This window comes from Dermacentor albipictus, chromosome 3 (genome assembly GCF_038994185.2).
Source record: "Dermacentor albipictus isolate Rhodes 1998 colony chromosome 3, USDA_Dalb.pri_finalv2, whole genome shotgun sequence".
NCBI classification, from domain to species: domain Eukaryota; kingdom Metazoa; phylum Arthropoda; class Arachnida; order Ixodida; family Ixodidae; genus Dermacentor; species Dermacentor albipictus.
This window is the reverse complement of record NC_091823.1, coordinates 156,658,823-156,679,046: the sequence shown is the minus strand read 5'-3', so window position 1 is coordinate 156,679,046 and position 20,224 is coordinate 156,658,823. Positions and strand designations below refer to the sequence as shown.

The 20,224-nt window shown below is 48.6% G+C and overlaps 1 protein-coding gene across 1 annotated transcript in view; it reads right to left on the bottom strand.

Annotated features, from left to right (window-relative positions):
• Window positions 1-20,224, bottom strand: part of LOC139057637 (uncharacterized) — an 83,197-nt gene that overhangs the window by 3,589 nt on the left and 59,384 nt on the right. Inside the window, exons 7-9 of the mRNA XM_070536221.1 lie at window positions 13,347-13,394; window positions 9,916-9,951; window positions 2,680-2,845 (exon numbers count right to left, since the gene is read on the bottom strand). Coding sequence (XP_070392322.1) covers window positions 2,680-2,845; window positions 9,916-9,951; window positions 13,347-13,394 — 250 coding nt within the window. The remainder of the gene's footprint in view (window positions 1-2,679; window positions 2,846-9,915; window positions 9,952-13,346; window positions 13,395-20,224) is intronic.

The window sequence follows — 20,224 nt, the reverse complement described above, 5'->3', positions numbered from 1 at the left end:
CCTGATTCTATTTGCGATTACCTTAGTTAATAGTTTGTAGGCAACGGACAGTAAGCTGATCGGTCTATAATTTTTCAAGTCTTTGGCGTCCCCGTTCCTATGGATTAGGATTATGTTAGCGTTTTTCCAAGAGTCCGGTACGCTCGACGTTATGAGGCATTGCGTATACAGGGTGGCCAGTTTCTCTAGAACAATCTGCCCACCATCCTTCAGTAAATCTGCTGTTACCTGATCCTCCCCAGCTGCCTTCCCCCTTTGCATATCTCCCAAGGCGTTCTTTACTTCTTCCGGCGTTACCTGTGGGATTTCGAATTCCTCTAGACTATTTTCTCTTTCATTATTGTCGTGGGTGGCACTGGTACTGTATAAATCTCTATAGAACTCCTCAGCCACTTGTACTATCTCACCCATATTAGTAATGATATTGCCGGCTTTGTCTCTTAACGCATACATCTGATTCTTGCCAATTCCTAGTTTCTTCTTCACTGTTTTTAGGCTTCCTCCGTTCCTGAGAGCATGTTCAATTCTATCCATATTATACTTCCTTATGTCAGCTGTCTTACGCTTGTTTAACTTCGAAAGTTCTGCCAGTTCTATTCTAGCTGTAGGGTTAGAGGCTTTCATACATTGGCGTTTCTTGATGAGATCTTTCGTCTCCTGCGATAGTTTACTGGTATCCTGCCTAACGGAGTTACCACCGACTTCCATTGCACACTCCTTAATGATGTCCACAAGATTGTCGTTCATTGCTTCAACACTAAGGTCCTCTTCCTGAGTTAAAGCCGAATACCTGTTCTGAAGCTTGATCTGGAATTCCTCTATTTTCCCTCTTACCGCTAACTCATTCATCGGCTTCTTATGTACCAGTTTCTTCCGTTCCCTTCTCAGGTCTAGGCTAATTCGAGTTCTTACCATCCTGTGGTCACTGCAGCGCACCTTGCCGAGCACGTCCACATCTTGTATGATGCCAGGGTTAGCGCAGAGTATGAAGTCTATTTCATTTCTAGTCTCGCCGTTCGGGCCCCTCCACGTCCACTTTCGGCTATCCCGCTTGCGGAAGAAGGTATTCATTATCCTCATATTATTCTGTTCCGCAAACTCTACTAATAACTCCCCCCTGATATTCCTAGTGCCTATGCCATATTCCCCCACTGTCTTGTCTCCAGCCTGCTTTTTGCCTACCTTGGCATTAAAGTCACCCATTAGTATAGTGCATTTAGTTTTCACTCTACCCATCGCCGATTCCACGTCTTCATAGAAGCTTTCGACTTCCTGGTCATCATGACTGGATGTAGGGGCGTAGACCTGTACAATCTTCATTTTGTACCTCTTATTAAGTTTCACAACAAGACCTGCCACCCTCTCGTTAATGCTATAGAATTCCTGTATGTTACCAGCTATATTCTTATTAGTCAGGAATCCGACGCCTAGTTCCCTTCTCTCTGCTAAGCCCCTTTTGCCGTCTACTGTGGCCGAAATGGCCCGTTCATTTATAACATTGCCTGCACCGAGCATTCCCCCTTCAAGTCTGACAGCAGTCAAGAGTTAGATGCGAAAACAGACAGTTACTCTCGGGTGATGCTTGTAGACTTGGATGTCTGCAAATGCATGTTGGTAGTGCGCAGCCCTATGATTGCCAAAACACGAACCTGGGCGTCCCCCACTTGACCGTCCCGGTTGGCCGGGTGTTATGGCTCGCAAGAAGAGAGCGCAATATACGAGACGAAGAAGAAGAAATATTGAAAGAAGCAGCGGGGTTGCTGTAGTGCTGCATATTAACGTGGCCTGTGCGACGTGCCCTTTACAACAAACGAAAATAAAACTGTTTTTTGGGTGTTGTTTTCCCACATATAGTGTGTCCCGTTAAAATCATGTTATGCCGCAGTTATTTCATGAAGTGTGTGTGTGTGTGTGTGTGTGTGTGTGTGTGTGTGTGTGTGTGTGTGTGTGTGTGTGCGTGCGTGCGTGCGTGCGTGCGTGCGTGCGTGTGTGTGTGTGTGTGTGTGTGTGTGTGTGTGTGTGTGTGTGTGTGTGTGTGTGTGTGTGTGTGTGTGTGTGTGTGTGTGTGATGCGAGAGGACATAGAGGTAGAAATTTCTTGCTCCGTTGGCCTATGGGGGCTCTCAAGGAATAACTTGAACCTATATATGGGGTATACACATTGTTTAGTTATCTTTAAGACGGCCCGATAACCAGATTTTGCGATTTCTGAGAGAAATCTTATTGAACATGACATCTCTGCTTTTTTCCACAAGAATTTCAACGCCGTAGTATTGTAGTGCTCGCTTTACATCTGTGGGATTGCTCATTCGAACTCACGTAACCTCGTGAACTTTCATTTCGCCACTTTATTTCGAGCGTTATCTTACAAGAATATTCCAGTAGTAAATTCACGATAGTTTGGCGCAGTAACACAAAAAATTAAATGATGGGGTTTTAGGTGCCCAAACCATTATATCATTATGAGGCACGCCGTAGTAGAGGACTCATGATTAATTTTGACCAGCTAGGTTTCTTTAACGTGCACCTAAATTTAAGTACACGGGTGTTCTTGTACTTCGCCCTCGTCGAAATCCGGCCGCCGTGGCCGGGATTTGACCGCGCCACCTCGTGCTTAGCAGCGCAACACCAAAACCGGTGGGTAGCTAAGTAAAACAAACAAATCGTGCGTGACACTCACAATTCTGAAGGTCAAGCGTGGCGCTGACGGCCGATTCAAACGCAAAGTGGACCATCCGGAGATCAGGGTTGGTCATCTCGGCGACCTTCAGAGCATTGACCAGTGCACAGCCGACTATTTTGTGCAGCGCCGCGATTGGGCTGCCCGGCAGCTCATAAATGATACACTGCGAAGAAAAGGGGAAAGCCGCATGCGAATCGTACGTGGCGATCACTTTACATTTATTTACTTGACCCTTCGCAACAAGGAGTTCACAAAAATGAACTGGTTTAAGACATATACGTTCTAAACCTGTAGTTACATGTGATGCATTTAAGATAACGAACCAAGCACCCCTGCCTCATAGTGGCCTGTGACACAATACGTTGTCACTAATATTTCGTAAGCATCTAAAGACACTGAGTAATAACATAAAAAATACAATGTTAGAAAGTGCTAACATCGCAACTCATTCATATAAACTGTGCACGATAGATATAACACAAAAGTTAATCATTTCCTATTGCTCTCCTTGTCACTCACGGTTAGCTATCTCATGAAACAAACGGACAGGTAGCAGGCCAGGCAGGTGTGTGGCAAACATTGGGGCGGAATCTCATAACGGTTCGGACAGCGAACGGTCCCCTTAGCATCACTTGATTGGTCAGAATTGTGCTTGCGCCACCGGCTGTCACAGACGACGGGGCGGCACCCCAAATTACGAACACGGCACGCATCGGTAAATAATTTAAAAGCGAACCTGTCGTCGGCTAAGCGCGGAATTGGCGAATAGGCAGTTCGCTTTGTGTTCGCTTCCTGTGGCTTGGCTGTTGGCTTGCTGCCGCGGAGACCCGCGAGCTTCGCGTGCGTGCGTTGGTTGCCTCGGAGCCTGTGACGTGCTGTCATCGTCTGCGTAGCGTTGCTCTCCCAGCGCCGACGACGGCTGGAGGTGGCTGGGAATCCGCTTTCGAAGAGCTGGAGGAAAATAGCTTGAGCTGTCACTCTCGGCTTTCCAAGCAGACCTTCTGTTGGCGGTCCTAAGTACTGGAGGAGATTCGATTCTAGCGTGCCAGTGGCCATTCCACAGAGAGGAAAGAACTGCACGCTACGGTTTCTAGCCACCGTCCTGCAGCTTCCCGAAATCTTTCACAAGGAAAACTTTCTTCGGAATCCTCAAAGTTTCTGTCGTCGACACCGTTCACGAAGTTGCTCTCAAAATAACTTTCGTCGGCTGGAAGAAGAGTTAGGTAAGCTTTCTTGTGATACCGGCTACCAAATCCAAAGCCAAGACGACGTTTCCATGGCGATTACGAATTTCGGGTGCTACTGCCAGTGTCAATAGCATTCAGATTGCCATTCAGCAGGCAGAGGGGTTCCACCCAGGCAGCTTCAGCGCTTGATATGCTCGGCTGCTGAGACTGCACAGTCATTACGGGAAGTGTACGGATGTCTCCGGTTTGGTAGCCATTTCTCGCTCTAGTTCGCGCGTGCCGCACTTTCGTTCTCAATTTCAAAGTTTAACGCACGCCGTTACACGGCGCTCTTTTATTTTTCTTAACGCAGGCAACACAGGACCCGTATCCTATAATGTGCCTTTTCATTTTTCATTGTTAATTATCACACGATGCACCTAGAGGGAGACCAAAGTGAAAACCGCAGCGCGGCGGCGTGCGAGTCATGTCCGATCCGATGACGGAGTACAAAAAAAATGGACATGGGACGTTACAGAACGCGGCCCTAGGAGTTAATTAGCAATTCTCTTGCACACACTACTTTGGAAGTGCTGGAAGTGCATGCCTAGTGTGAGCATGGTCCCAGACGAAGCGGCGCTTGCGACACAAAGCTTGCCTGTCAGCTGAGAAAGAAAAAAGAACTATGGCATTCATACATTACTTCAAGCATTGCGTAAGCACCTGGTACCGCACATTTATACATTGAAACTTGCAAGGTATTACTTAACTTAGATTTTATATTTTATTAACAGCCAGGAACGTTCTGCGGTTCTGCGACTAACGCGCAATATGATGACGCGCACTTCAGAGGCGGCACTCTCTTGTATATTGGCCGCGTCCTTCCCTTCTTCCACCTCCTGCTTGGAAGCGGCTCACTTACTGACGCAAGCAGTGAATAGAACCGTTCACTTTTCGAACTGTTTATAAGCTTCCCTGCAAACTCCTAAGTGTTTCCAGAAGTTTGCAGGGAGAACATGACCCCAATTAATACATGACCGGGGTAATTGGAGAAGTATGGGAGAGGCCTTTGCCCTGCAGTGGGCATAACCAGGCTGATGATGATGATGATGATGATGATGATGTAGGATTCCGCCCCTGCTTTCACTTGATTCAGCAAAACAGTCACGCAACAGCCTCAACTACGGAAGTTCGCTATATGAATATTATTGTCACGGCTGGTTGGGGCTTCTCAGACGGCGATGACGTGGTAGTCCTTGGATCCTCAGTTTCCGTTTCGTATTCTTTTGACCGCTAACTCCACGCCGCGCCGAACCTTGTAAATGTACTGCACCATGTTCCCTTTCCCATCTCTGCAAATAAACGCAGTCTACACTGGGTCCCCGTACAAGGAAGCCCTCTCTTTCCAGCTACGCTTCGCGGCCCCGGCCGTTGGTCTCACTTCGTAGGCGCTGCGTCCCGGCCGCTCCGTCGAGGCAAGACTACAACTTGCGAATACAACAGTTGTCTGTGCTTGAACGACGACTCTCTTTGATTTTTGGTGTACCTGCGCTTGTCCTATGCTTGCTGTAGCGGTTCAATGCTGCCTGTATTGTAAATGCATCGCCTATATACGGGGTGTGTTTTAGAGCGCGTGCATCTTTTAGGCGCCCGTTCCTGCGGGGGGCGTCGGCGTAACCGAGCGATCGAGCACAGCGAAGGATGAAAGACGGCGATAGCGAGTAGAGCGCAAGAAGAATGCCGAGGAGGAGGGTATGGTGAAAGCGATATGTGATAGCGATTGATACGGTATGGCGCCAGAGTAACGCGCGTCGTCTGTGAAGTCTGTTTGCAGCGGCTGCTGTGAATTGCGCCCATGCATCACCCACGCGCTGCCTCTCACAATCTGGCGATTAGCGAGGTGGTCGCGCCACACTTCGCTCCATTTGCAAACTGCCGCTCGAGACAGATTGTCAGCGCCAGCTAATATATTGCGAAAGGAAAACACGTACAGAGCTGGCGGGAAATATCGAACGCGGACCAGTCACTGAAAACAAAACGGAAAAGAACATCATTTCAGCCCCAGTACTGGAGTCTTCTTCGAAATGAAGAGAATGAACGGAACATTAGTTATACACGTCCCGTAGTGTGACGTAAGCATCGAGTGTATATCGCGGCCAGACTGCCTGAGTTAAGATGGAGCACATGTGACGTCGCCTCAATAGGAAGGGATTCCAGGTGAAGCCTTGCCGTCTTGTTCTTTTGCTTTGCAATTCCAGTCGGTGTCATGGCTCGTGTAGACTGCGTGTTCCGCCAGCGCGTTTGTTGCAACGTGCTTATTGTTGACATCATAGTTGTGTTGTTTTAATCTTTTTCCGAAATTGCCCATTTTACCGATGTGCACGTGTTCACAACCAGCGCAAGGAATCGAGCACACACCACACAGGAACTTCTCGTTCTCGAGCTTGTCTGGAACAAGACACTTCGTACTTCCTTATTGCATGTGTTTCAAACTGCTTCGACATCTATGAACGTAATTGTTATGTATTTTGAACTGTTATATCAGCACAAAAAGGAAATATTAAGCATTTCCTTGCATTATATAAATCTGCTTTACTTAGAGTTGAATGTACCACGCCGTAACTGCGTGACCAGGCGCGCCAACGTGAAACAGCTGTACAGCGACATCGCGCCACGTTTCGACGCGTACAGCCATGCCACACTGTCTGCGCATGTGTGGGCGCGCGGATGCGAGCTTGCGCATGTCCGCAAACGTACGTGTGGTCGGGGCTTCGAGCTTTCTATCAGCGATAACGAACTCTGGAACATTGATTTTTTTTTCTGTACTTCGTGTGCGTTAGTTTTTTCGCTCTCGCGTTGGTAGCATCGGGAAGGTGCTTTTTAAGAGGAGGCATTGACACGTGCATTTATTTATTATTTTTCCGGAAACAGCACTACACCCGCTAACAAAACGTTATCGTTAAGCGCAAGACTCGCCTGCTTGTTTTGCAATTTACTCGAAGGTTATCATCGATTCTATCTGTTTTGTATGTTCTCGCCTAGTGTTCTGTAATCGATACCAGGGGCGTTCCGAAAGTAAGTTTTGTCATTTTTTTTGGCGAAGGTGGTGCACCAGGTAAAAGAAACAATCGTCATAAGAATCCACGCCCGTTGCTGGTTAAATGATGGAAGGAGCGTCAGCGGAGGGTGAATGAAGCACCGAAGAAGAGTCAGTAGTGCTGCGAAGTCAGGGTCCGTGCGGCCAACGAAGTTTCCATAGATGGGGCCGTGCCAGGTGCCGGGAGAAGGGGTTCCATGCAACGTTTAAGAGATTAATGAAAAAGGAATACATACAAAAAGGTACATGTTTGAGATTACAAAACGCCTCCAACACTATTACCGAGCGTCCTCCTCCTTCAGCCACCCGGATCTGCTTTTTATGCTTACGTCGTCATTGTTCATGGTTTCCACCAATCCGGCGTCAGGAGACAGGTGGCGGCAGGAAACCAATCCCGGTGTCTGTAAGCTGATGCCATTTTCGGTTAGCCTATGGTATCGGTGAGCTGGTTGCCCTTTTCGGTGAGCCGGGTCGGAAACGCACGCACAGCACTAGGCACAAACAGGGAAAGTAGGGGGTGCGCACGCTGACTCCGATCCCCTGCGTGTTCATGGCAGTTTGTGCGGCTGACAAGTGACACGAAGCGTTACCTTGCACGGACCTTCACTCCGGCGTGGACAGGCAAATTTCGGCTGGTGACAGGTGTGAAGAAATCGTAGCGTGAAGCGTGACAGCTGCATGTCGCAGGGTTGACATCCCCCTTCTGAACAGCCGCCGGGCGCCACAGTAGAAACAGACCGGCGTACCCCACGTTATTCGAGTACAAATGACAGACAGACACGTGCGGACATCGTGGTCACCGGTGGAACTGCGAGCTGTTATAAATGGGCATGTGAGGCTAGTGTGTCCGTCATCCATGAACGCCTACAGACCGTGTACGGTGAAGAGGTCGTGTCTCAGGCCTTGCATCGCAGGGTGCCGAGTTTTACCAGAGCGCTTTCTTCAAACTTATTGCACGCTACAACAAACGTCTCAAGGTCAGTGTCGACTATGTGGACAAATAGTACAATGTGTATAGTTCACGATGACGTGGTGTATTGTTTTTTCGTAGTAATGTTTCCGTGTGGAAATAAATGACTTAAATCACTTTCGGAAGGTCCCTCATGGTACGCGCGAATCGAATGGTGTTGTACCTTCTGGAAGGTACGCGAGGAACCTTCCACGAGGCTACGGGTCATTCGCCTGCGAGCTCGACCCACAGATCAGATTAAGACCATCCCCGACTGTGCTCGCCGTTGTAGTTGTGCTTCCGGTGTCACTCTTGTAGGCACAGGTTAACCCTATAAAGAGTCAGTGCCGTGATTCACAGTTTTGCTTCTGTGTTCTTCACGGTACGACGATGTGACAATACAGTGTTTTGCGTATGGTGTGTATACTCCTCGTGTCTAGTAGGTGCATTGTAGCGCTGTATAGTCTTAGCTTATGCTGTATAGTATATGCATTCTTGATCACTGAGCGCTAATCCGGTTGTACTGATTGGAGTGATAATTAGTACACGATCACTGCTCATCCTCTTCTGCTTTCCTGTTTTAATCTTTTCCACTTATCACAACGTGGAGTAGCAGGCAAGATAGTCGCTCCTCCGGCCAACCTCACCTCTTTCCTCGAACTAAATATTCTTGTCTTCTCTTTCATTGCGATCTCACTAGTTCAAGCCATGGTCCGCCAAGAAGTTGCGAATATGGGTAGTTTACCCGCCTTCTCTAGCGGTAATCGTGTTTCCAGTCGGGTCATGCCAGCCATCGCTGATACACTACACCACACTCGACCTTCATGCCAGGTCCCTGAAATGCTGCCGAATGGCACTCTTCTGACGAGCAGCCCATGTGCTTCGTGTGCTCTCGTGTTGGACATATCGCCCGCTATAGCCGCAGCCATTTGCCCTTGTCACCCAGACGGAGACTATGCAATAGGCGGCGCTCAGCAGAGCTCCTTATCTTCCATCACCCCCATCGTAAGCTGTTACAGGTCGAGAATGGATGCTTGGGCTTGATAGCATCGCACTGTTTAAGCCGACAGCTCGAAAAGAACTTACAGACAGAGAATGAGGTTAACACACAGTGCTAGGCAGATGATGATCCTTGAGAGTTATTTCGCGCTCTTGGTTTTGCATGCAATTACATGTATTAAATGCAGCTCATTCTTCCGAAGAAAATATGACAAGCCACCAACTCTCGCCTCTGCGCTGTTCACGTATAGTACGATATCGATAGGTTGAACGCGCACAGCGCAGCTCGGCTCCCGCGCACTTGTGGCCCAGCAACGCTTCCTTTCCAATCGACCATTCAGTGACATTTTGTAGGCACCGTCCATTACATCGGCGTCCCAGCGGCTCGAAGTCTCCCGTATCTCCCACGTGGGATATCGCATATAGCGTCTAGCCTACGCGGGGCCCCAGCTGCGTGGCGCAAGTTGTGGCCGGACTTCCACCGTCATTACGGACAACTTTGAAAGTTTCGAAAGAGCCGATCTGCAGCAATCGCAAGGACATAAAATTCGGCATTCATGCGAATTCACTTGCAGGATGATTCCATTTCGTTAAAGCAGTTTTAAGGCACAGCATTTCTGAGTGCGCTGCGCATACGGGCGGCCTCATTTCCCTGATTACCAAGCATGCAGCAACACTGTTTTGTTTTATTTGTCAATAGAAAGGCGATTTGTCCGGCTAGGCCACGTTATATGTAGCATTTCCGTCGTATTTTTCTAAGCACTACATTCTCGTGATGGGCGGCTAACAGGTTTATCCTGTAAGAAGCGTTTGTATCCGCCTACCACAATTATGTCGAGTCTATAGGGGCACTCTTATGCATGCGAATGTACACATTTCATCACTTACGTCTTATTGCACGATGATAGCGCGACTTCATCTGCTAACAGCAACTACAGGAGTGCGTGAATCTTAAGTTTGCCGTTAGGCTTTAAGTTTGCCTAATGTCCCGCAAAGGGAAATGGCAATAAGGTGGTACTTACGATAACAGCTTTGAACAGAGACTGAACTACGTTAATCTGAAAAAGGAAGAGAAGAATCAAGTATATAAATACCCATTACTCAGTTTTCGCAAAAATGAAAGGGCTTAGAATGCAATGATTTTTATTTAGAAAGCGAAGTGAATTAGTCGCGTATGTAGGCTTTCGCGTGTATACCCGAGTGCCTGCGAATAATATGGGGGCACCGTCCAACAAATAGCCGTCATTCTTCGAAATCGTGTATATAGAGAACGTTCCCGAATTTGATGCTTCCCTTTTCCGCATTCCACTGCGCCTGAACAACGCACCTGCTCTGCATCATACTTGCCAGCCTATTTTCGCTGCATGACTTAAGAAATGTTAAATGTAACACCTGAACCGCGAGGCCCAACTTCAGCGACGAACACTTAGCCAGCAAATTTAAACACTATGCTGCATGCTGAAAAGGAACATTGGTGACAAGTATGACAGGGCTCTCGGCAGATGCATTTCGAATTACCTAGCCAATCCGTGCGCGCAAGTAGCTATATAAAAGGCTCAAATAAAAGCCTACAAAGAAGCTCAAGTCCAGTTTTTGTTGTACCCTTTTATTTATCATTATTTTAATTTTTTTCGAATAATGGGGTTTTACATGCCTAAACCATTTGCTGATTATGAGGCACGCCGTAGTGGAGGAATCCCAAAATTTCGACCCACTGTGGTTCTTTAACGTGCACCTAAATCTAAGTACACGGGTGTTTTTGCATTTCGTCCCCATTGAAATGCGGCCACCGCGGTCGGGATTCCATCCCGCGACCTCGTGCTCAGCAGCCCAACACCATAGCCACTGAGCAACCACGGCGGTTTATTTGTCATTCTTGGACTTTGGTACAGCTACGGGGTGAGAAAGCTAGATTGATATGAAAAAAAAAAGTGTTTGGGGTCTCGCGTTTAATATTCCACTGAATCTGTCTTTTCATACATTTTTGCTGTTTGACTGCTAGCGTGCACTATTTTAATAGATGTGCTACTACGCCGATTACGTTGGTGCACCTTCAAAGGCAGATAGCCACATTTACAAAAGTGGTTTGATGTACGCAACAAGTGTCATCGCACTTAAACGTAAAGTAAAGTAAACGTAAGGTAAAGTAAAGAAGGACACCATGCATTAGGTCAGCAGCTGAACATGCGATGCCTGCCTTGAGCACTGAACTGATGTCAAGCAGAAGAAGGTGGAGAACAGCCAGACTAGCGTTCACATCGGACATAGACGGCGGGCACTGCTATTTCTCTTTCTGTGTAATAGGTCGACGATGCTGTTTGCGGAGAAAGTGTAGGCAGTTGTGTAAATGGCTTCTGACGCCAGCGGTGATTTCAAAAGGAAGCGACGATGGTGAACTCAAGCTGTCGTGCGCGGCCTGTAGTGACGACTGCAGGGCCGGTGAGGCGCGAGGTTCAGCCACTGGGTTAAAGTGGCAGCAGCAGTCCCCGCTGTCGCGTCCCGCACAGAGAACGTTTCTGGCCAGTTTGTGAATAAGTTCCTGTATACATTAGCAGGTAGCATGCACCGCAAGATGATGTTGTAGGGCCGACGAAGTCGAGATTGATGGGGGCGAAGCTGTCGTCTTGACTCTCGAATTAACAGACGTGAATAATTACTGCGCGTCCGACGAGCTTCACCCGCTGCCACTGTGCGCACGACTTCGCTCAGTCGGCAGAATCCCCCTTCACAATAGGCCAGGATGATCTATCTTTTAGCATGGCAATTTGTGACAGCAACAAGATAGATGACGCAGTGCTTGTGTCATCAAAGGCAGTGACGGCACTGTTGTCAAATGGAGGTAGCCTTGGATCACCAGGCTGCGCTGCAATCAACCATCCTTTCAGTTCAATACTCAAAGCTTGCATTGCGTGTTCGGCTACCAACCCGGTCTCTGGCGTCTAGTTTGGCCTACAAGAAACACTCTTAAATACCTTCAGCCACATTACTGAAAGTGGCTATATTTATTGCCTCGACATTCTACAGTTAGTCCGCTAACCGTTATAACTGCGGATACGATAAAGCATGCATTCATAAAAGAGAACCACGTTTTAAAACAAAGCGAATTATTACGCATGGATACAGACTAAACATTGTTACACCATTAGGGATGTAATGAACGATATTACTCCAGAGACGAGCACCATATTCAACGGGGCTTGATTGAGCGAAGAGCGAAATGAATATAGAGAGCGAAATAAGCTCGGCATAAACATCCGCAAAAAATAAAAGCGTATCACTTCAACATTGATTGTTTAGGTACCCATTCTCTCCGTTAGCAATTAAAGAATGGACTAAATTGCCTGAAAAATTAACTAGCACTTTGTCATTAGATAGCTTTTTACGCTTGTACGAGGCACAGCTGCTCCCATTGCAATTAATTTTCTGTTTTTCGCCTCGTTAATAATAACGATTAGATTTTCTTTAACTGCCTTCTTAGTTTTTGTAGCCTACCATTATTCGTCCTGCGTATATTGTTACGTCGTATATGTCGTTTTGTGTTGGTAGCTCTGCAACATAACATATATGGTACATTATTTAGTAGATTACGCGCTATTGCATGTATTGCTCCTGCACATGCCCTTCCTGCAAAAATCTGTCGGGATTTGTAGTATGCTAAAAATAAAAATAAATAAAATGCCGTCCTGTGTACCTAATCTTGCCACACTTTCCTTTTTCTTCGCAACATTACTGCGTACGCTGAAACAAATCACAAATAACAGCACCGTCGATAGGATGGGTAAGGAATACACTGCAGTGAATTTGAACTGAGGAAGCTTCGCGAGGAATCTAGACGCTCCACCGACTGCCCCACCCGGCATCGACGTTGCAGCTGTTGAGATGTTGGTCTATGTACCACGATGCTCAGCTATTCAAACGGGGCAGCTGGAGGAGCTTTTCGCGGAACAGGTGGGCGCTGGGGACCCCAAGCTGATGCGTTGTGGTATACGATGTAAGTGAGGGTCTTTGTCACGCATTGTGACTGCATTGTTATTGCCTTTCCCAATCGCAAGCCATATTTACATGAAAGCCGAGGAGCCCCCGGTAAAAGCTCTCTTTCGATCGCTTGAACGTATAACACCTTGATGGCATAGGAGCCGCGTTGATCAAGCAAACCATAAAGTGAACCATAGTTTCACGTAGAGTTTAACAGTAACAATATACAGGCGCACGTTACATGAGCAGAATACATCATTACCAAAAGAAAGATGACATCCCAGATATCCGTTCTAGACTAGAAACGTAGTCAGTGTGGGCAGTGTGGGCAGTGCTAAGTGATGTAAAAAAACTCAGTGATTAAAACACATCGCGAGCAAATGTCCGCTCTTGAAAATTGCATTTAATGAGTACGCTGTTGGTGAGCGTGGACATCTTAGGTTATCTGCTTTGTCGCTGCTTGGCATAGTCAACTTACTGTGGTCGGTGACCCAGGCTCGCAACCCATCGTCATGTTTCCAAAGCACTGCGAATACCAGAAATAGAAGGGTGAACGTGAATGAAGAGTATCTCCAGGAAAGACGGTTGGCTGTATCGCCAAACGTCAGCGTAAGCTCTGGTTGTAGGATGACCTCTCCTTATTTACTACCGCCAGTCAAGCCAGAGAACACAAAAAAAGAACAAATGCAGCAATTGTTGTGGTATACAAGATTTTACGAAGCCCGGTGAAATAACAACACTACAACATAGTGGGTTAAATTCTATGGTAACCTGTGTCTCAGCTGTTTTCATACTGGCCTCTCATCTCGCAGTGACTAGAACGTAACGCCCCCTCCCCCCCACCACCACCACCACAAGAGTCTACTGCACTCTATCGCCTCTGAACGACTGTGTAACTTTGAAGGAGTGATCATGATGAAAAGGGGGGAGAGGGATAAGTACGTCTTTCTGATTTCAAGTAAGCTCAAATTAATAAAGATAATACTCACGCCAGAACAAGCTGCCTAGCACTCGTCGCTGTCATGAAGTGATTCTTTAACAACACTAACTGTTTCTAGAGTCACACGTTCACAAACGTAGTGATACCTAGTGTCCCATGTTCGGTCATTGCTCCGCTAATATTGGCTGAACGTGAATGTTTATGACGATGTGACGCGTACTAGGCGTCCATAGGAAAACAAGGACAAGTTAAGCATATCTATATCGAAAACCATGTTCCCTTTCTAGAAAGTGTGTAGTATCCACGGTATTAGAGGAAAATGAACTCCGTTGAGGCACCTACACACCTGGGTTTTTTTATTATCTAAGCAGCGTAGGAACAGGAGATAAATTACATATTTTTTAGTCATATGTGTGTGTGTGCGTGTGTGTGAGTGAGTGAGTGAGTGAGTGAGTGAGTGAGTGAGTGAGTGAGTGAGTGAGTGAGTGAGTGAGTGAGTGAGTGAGTGAGTGAGTGAGTGAGTGAGTGAGTGAGTGAGTGAGTGAGTGAGTGAGTGAGTGAGTGAGTGAGTGAGTGAGTGAGTGAGTGAGTGAGTGAGTGAGTGAGTGAGTGAGTGAGAAAGAGAGAGAGAGAGAGAAAGAGAGAGAGGTCACCAAACACACAGTAAACTCTACAAACGAAAAAAAAAACATTACCACATTTCGTCTTTCAATTATAACCAGAAATAGATCTAGAGAAGCACTACTGCCCTTCCTTTGTAAGCGCTGCTGTGAATTTGCATCATTTTATTTGAGGCTGGACTTTCCGTTAAATTTCCGCAAGCACTTTCGCGAGGTGCTTGCACGTTAGCTTAGCTCTTATTATTATTGATGATTCATATTTCATAAAAAGTCTCATCCAGTTATTGAGTTCCTAACAGCTCACTCAAAAAAATTCCTTCGAGTTTTTTCCGCAATCGTGAAAAACTTGTTTTATAGCACCCCACGACGACCTAATTAAATATGTTCGCGACTCCATTGAAGGTACTTCCTCACCAGCTGCCGATATGAGCGGACATGTCTAGATGACTCCGTGAATCTCGGCGGATAGCACCGGCTCTCAAGCCATCGCCGCCCCGGCCGTTGCCACCCCGCCTACGTTACGACAAGGGCAGCTCCCCAGATGGAACGGTACTAGCTGCTTGGCCCCGCCGGCAAAGGAGCGGTCTGCCAGAAGCCTTGGACGAAGCCGCGGGTCGCCCCTCGACTCTCGTCGTCTGGACATCATCAACGACCTGGACTGAACACCGTTGGCGCCACTCGTTTCAGAGTTGTGCGCGGCACGTTCGCCAAGACAGCCCCGGCGGCTCGCTGGTTGCGTCTGGCGATGGCTTCGCGCAGCATTCTTCAGATGTAATTACAGTACCGGTGCCTGCAGCGGAGCCAATGACTCAACCACTGCCACCTGCCTGTGGTCCGAATGGCCGTGCGAAGTGGACGGCTGATTCACAAATGGATGAAGCTGGATCGTTTGCTTCGCACACACCGCTCAGCAAGTGGGAATGCCCCTCCTCGGCAGCTTCTGTACCGCTCGGCTCCGAGTAGAAGTACAAAGTAGCAGTGAACCCACGCCAATGCTTCGACGTTTAAAACTATCCGATCATCTCCTTCAGTCAACCTTCGACGCTTGCCTCAAAACCACTGCGTTTCAAGGCCTTCTCGATACATAATTCCAGCAACGTCATATCCGTGTGGGTGCGTTCGCTAGTAAATGTAGGCCGCCTCACTCAACTGCAAGCTCTGACACTCAAAGCTGATTCTACCGTACAAGCGCAAGCGTATGTGACTTCTGGTTCAAACTTGCGTCAGTTTGTGGTTTCTGATGTTGATCAGGGGAGGGGCATGTCACGGGAGAGCCTTGCTCACGCTTTGAACTGTTCCACATACAAGCCTTGACATCTCTTGCTTGAGTCACGGACCCGCGTGACTGGTCACTCTCCAAGGTCCGCAGACTCCACCGAGCCGTATTACATACTATGAAAGCATCCTGCAGTGTATAAGTTGTGGGTGGTACACTGCTATCGTTGTTTTCATCCCGGTCATATGCGAGCCCCTCGTGTCCCCATCCCGCAGACGCCTCTATAGATTCGCCCGAGACACCCACGTACAAATGCGGACTCTGCCGAACGGACTATCACGCTATAATGTCCAAAGACAGTCCGGTCAAGCATAACGCTATCAAGCCCCCCCCCCCCCTCAGAGGCAGACACAACTAGCGTTCAATGGCACCGGATGGAAGGGACAGTGTCATTCGAACGAGCAATCAGTGCGCACTGCTGCCCCCCCCCCCCCCCCCTGGAAGAAGACACACCAAGATTATCCTGGGACCAATAACTCCGACGGCTACAGGCACAACGACACCGTCAAGCGAGGCAGAGCACGCGCTGATCATATTACGACTTTGACTAAATTGACTGATACGAGTGCAGGCGAGCTGGTGTAGCTGGGTCAGCAGATAACAAAGCTGCAAAAGGAAGTGACGCGCCTCGCCCGACGAAGAGTCATTCATGCTCGACCGCCTGACGAAATACAACGCGTGAAACGGACGTGTCGCGCTCTGTACCCGAATCATCATCCGCATGTGTATCGACACAGACCAAGCTGACCCCGGCTGAGCTAATCCAGCTTGTGACCCGGCAACTGTGAGAGCTATCAAAGGTACTGCTGGGCAATCTACCACCTCTACAATGACTGCTCCTTCAGAAGCAACGCGGCACCAGTAGCAATAAATCAACATATTGCCATGATTTGCCAATAAATACGAGAGTGTCGCCATCTTCTTGCCATGGTAAAGCTCTCCGCCTGGTGTCTGCTCCATCAGGAGACGAATTCGCTTCCGCGCATCCCTGGATTTACTGCGTATGCTTCCCGAATGGCCCCTGCGGATCGGCGCTGCACCACAGCGCTGACGCTCTCAGGAAAGTCTGCAGTGTATGTTGTGACTTCTTACCCTCCGACGCAAGTCCGCCTGCTGTCGTCGCGTAACGGCGGCGGCAGCGCTGGTTCGCCTCCCGCGCTCCCACGAGATCGTGACGTCATGTTACGCGCGTCTGTACAGGGGCAGCGCTCCTTGATTGCGGCTACGTTGGCTAGCCCATCTTCATCGAACTCACCCTGGGTGCCCAGTGCTGGTTGGAAGAGGCTTCAATGCGCCTCGTCAGTCGTGGGGCAACTCTTCCTCTAGTGCGAGAGGCAGTTTTGTGTTAGACACATTAACAGATGTGCAGTATGTCCTTTTGACTACCCTGGACACTTCTCCTTGCCGTCGGGATTATCCCAGTGTGCCACCGTAGCGCGCAAGACACCTTCGCCAACACCGCCTTCGCCATCGATGCTACGTTACCGACTGGGACTTATTCGGCAAGGAATTTACCGCCTAGATCGCGGCTAAACCGCCTGACTCGTTACAGCTGTTAATCAGAGTTGTGCATGACGCCACGCAGTCCGAACGGGTGGAACAGAACAGACTACCACCGAAGTTACATCTGCGCTTGTGGGCAGCACGCCATCGTGCAGAGCTGGCCTTAAAGCGAGAACCAGTCGCCGCTGAGCTTCGTGGGGAAAAACTCACCACGTCAGCCCATCGCTGCGATAAGCGACTCTTCCGGGAATGGTGGATAGAGTGGTGCGCATCGCTTGGCCCATATTCCTTGTCCGCCTCCATCTGGCGAACGTTTCGGAGCATGGAATTAGGCGGTCTAACGTGGGACCCAGCAGCCAGAGCATGCTTTTCTTCTGGATGCACGCCGGGCCAGTTCGCACCAGAAGTAGCCAGGGCTTTTTTCGCAGCGTACGATCAGGCCCCGCCACAATTCGACTGTCCATATAGCCTTCCTCCGGAAGTTTGCACGACTCACAGCTAGCCAGACGTCGAAGACATGAAAGCGCCGTTTACAATGGCGGAGCTCCAGGTAGCCATTGACTGACCAGGCAAAGGTACGCAGGATGTCAGGCTCAGACGAGAACTCTTATGAAGTGTTCAAGAACATTGATGGCCCTGCGCTACAATGACCGGAGAGCTGCGTGAATCATGGAAGCATGCAGATGTGCCCATACCAGAGCCAGGAAGGACCTTGGACAAGCTGTCTAATTTTCGGCCTGTCGCGCTAACGTACACGTTGTGCAAGTTTCTTGAACGCATCTTGGCATCGCGCAGCTCCTGGTGGTTGGAAAAGCACGCCCGGTACCATCCGGTCCAGATTGGCTTTCGATTGCAATTGGGCATGGAAGATAGACTAGACCATTTGATGTCCATGGTGATTATGCGAGGAATAACGAGCAGCATTCGAACACTTCTCATTATGCATGTTCAAAGGCCTACGACAACGTTAGCCACTCGTGGATCGTTCGCGTAATGCAATGGATCCAACTTCCATTGCACCTTTTTGGTCCGAGTCAGCAACGAAAAAAACGGGCATTCTGTTTCGAAGTCGGGTGTGATGCAGGGTTCGGTGCTGGCTCCGATACTGTTTAGCATTGCCCTATTTCCCATCGCGTGACAACTCGCCGATATTTCAGATACCTTCTTCCTTCTGTACGCGAACGGCGTGACAGTGTGGACACTGCATGCGGATCTGCAACGGCAGCAGGATAGTATCTAAGGTACCTTAAACAAGGCCTCAGGCTGGTGCGCCCACATAGGACTGACACTTTCTGCCCCAAAGATCACCAATAGACGAAGTCGCCATCGTCTTCTGTAGACACCCATCTGTTTGAGCCTAAATGGCCGAGCACTAACCGCTGTTTCAACGATCCGTGTGCTCGGAGTCGAACTGGACGCATCTCGCTCTGCGGCTGCATGGGTTCACTCCGCACGTTGGAAGGGCGCCGAATACCCTGCATCCTATCCACCGCATTTCTCGAAAGACCAGGGATGCTTGCTCTCAAATGTCCAGGGTTTTGGTGCGGTCGATTCTGCAACTTTGGCTTGTCTGTCAAGCTCAGTTTCAACGTCTCACATTGAGAGATTTGGGCCGGCTTGAAACCGCACACCGAGACGCCATGAGAGTGACCACATGCCTTCCTCGGCTCACCCCAATCCCGACTGCCAAGGCGGAAGCGCAGCTAGACACAATCAATGAAATCGTGCACGAGCAAAGAATGACTCACTGCCTAAATCACGCTGCGGTGTCTTTAGCGCACTACTCCAATTCAACACTGCCACAGCCAGAAATTCCACGATGGCTTAAGGAACAGGCAAGCGACAAGCGACCGCTGACTCGCCTGCGCCAGTCCAACTGTCAGGTGGCACAGGAGCCCGGCCTCACAGCCACTGGTAGAAGTATACGTATGGTTGCGTTTTGTGCACCAGCCTCGTATGCCCCATGCTATTTGACGAGCAACATGCTCGTCTATTACAAAGGCACCGTTCCCATCCATACTGGCAGAGCTCGCAGCTATTGACCCTTTTTGCGACGATACCGTGGGCGCTGCGATGGTTGATCACGTTGTGACGCGTTCATTTCTTGCCTCAACTGACTCCATCACCTCCGCGTTTACAATGGGTGTGTATGACGCTGGCGCGGCTTAGTAAACCACTGTTTCGGGAGATATCGTAGACGGCGACTGGGTGGACGACATGAAAGCTCTGGCCACAGTTTCAGAGAACATGCAAAAGCGCTTTGGAAGCTGAGTGAGCTATGTCCCAACGGCGCGAGCAGCGTATGCTGTGCTTGTTTTAAAACCGAGGATAAATATGTATTCCAAGCTCCCCAAACTTTCTGCTCATGAACTGAATCAGGATAAGTGTATTTTGCCTTTCGTTACTTACTTTTAAAATATTTGAAGCAGCGGCTTGTCACATTTCTAGTAAATTGCCTTGGTGTGGTCACTATCTGATTATTTCTACCTAATCACTCGCGGGTGTGCTAAGTTCCGATAGATTTCTACATGCTGCGCCCAAGGCTTGAAACGTATGGCCGTTTTGAACATTGCAATACCTTGTAGAAAAGTTGTATTGTCACTAAGGACTCGCTTACTCTAGTAGACTGTCACGAAACATTCAACTTCGACCATTCGTGCGCTATCGGTGTATTCCGTCATTTATTGTTCGTACGATATATATGCGCACCATATGTATGGTGCACATATATTCAAGTGCGCGATCATTCCCTTATTGACACGTTGGCGACAGAGTGGGCGTAAGATTTCGTGTCAGTTGGAGTAGAAGTGCGTAAATACCGTGCGCCAAACGTACTATGACAGGAAGCAGCGCTAGCGCTACTCCATTTGACATTGAACGTGCGGTACTCACTCTTGCCGACGTTCCAGGGCTGAGGAACTTTCTTTGAAGGCTAGTGATAGAATGCTAACGGATGAGCGAATTTCTGTATCCTCTAAGCAAGCCGTACATTTCGAAGTGCCGGTAACACGTACGAG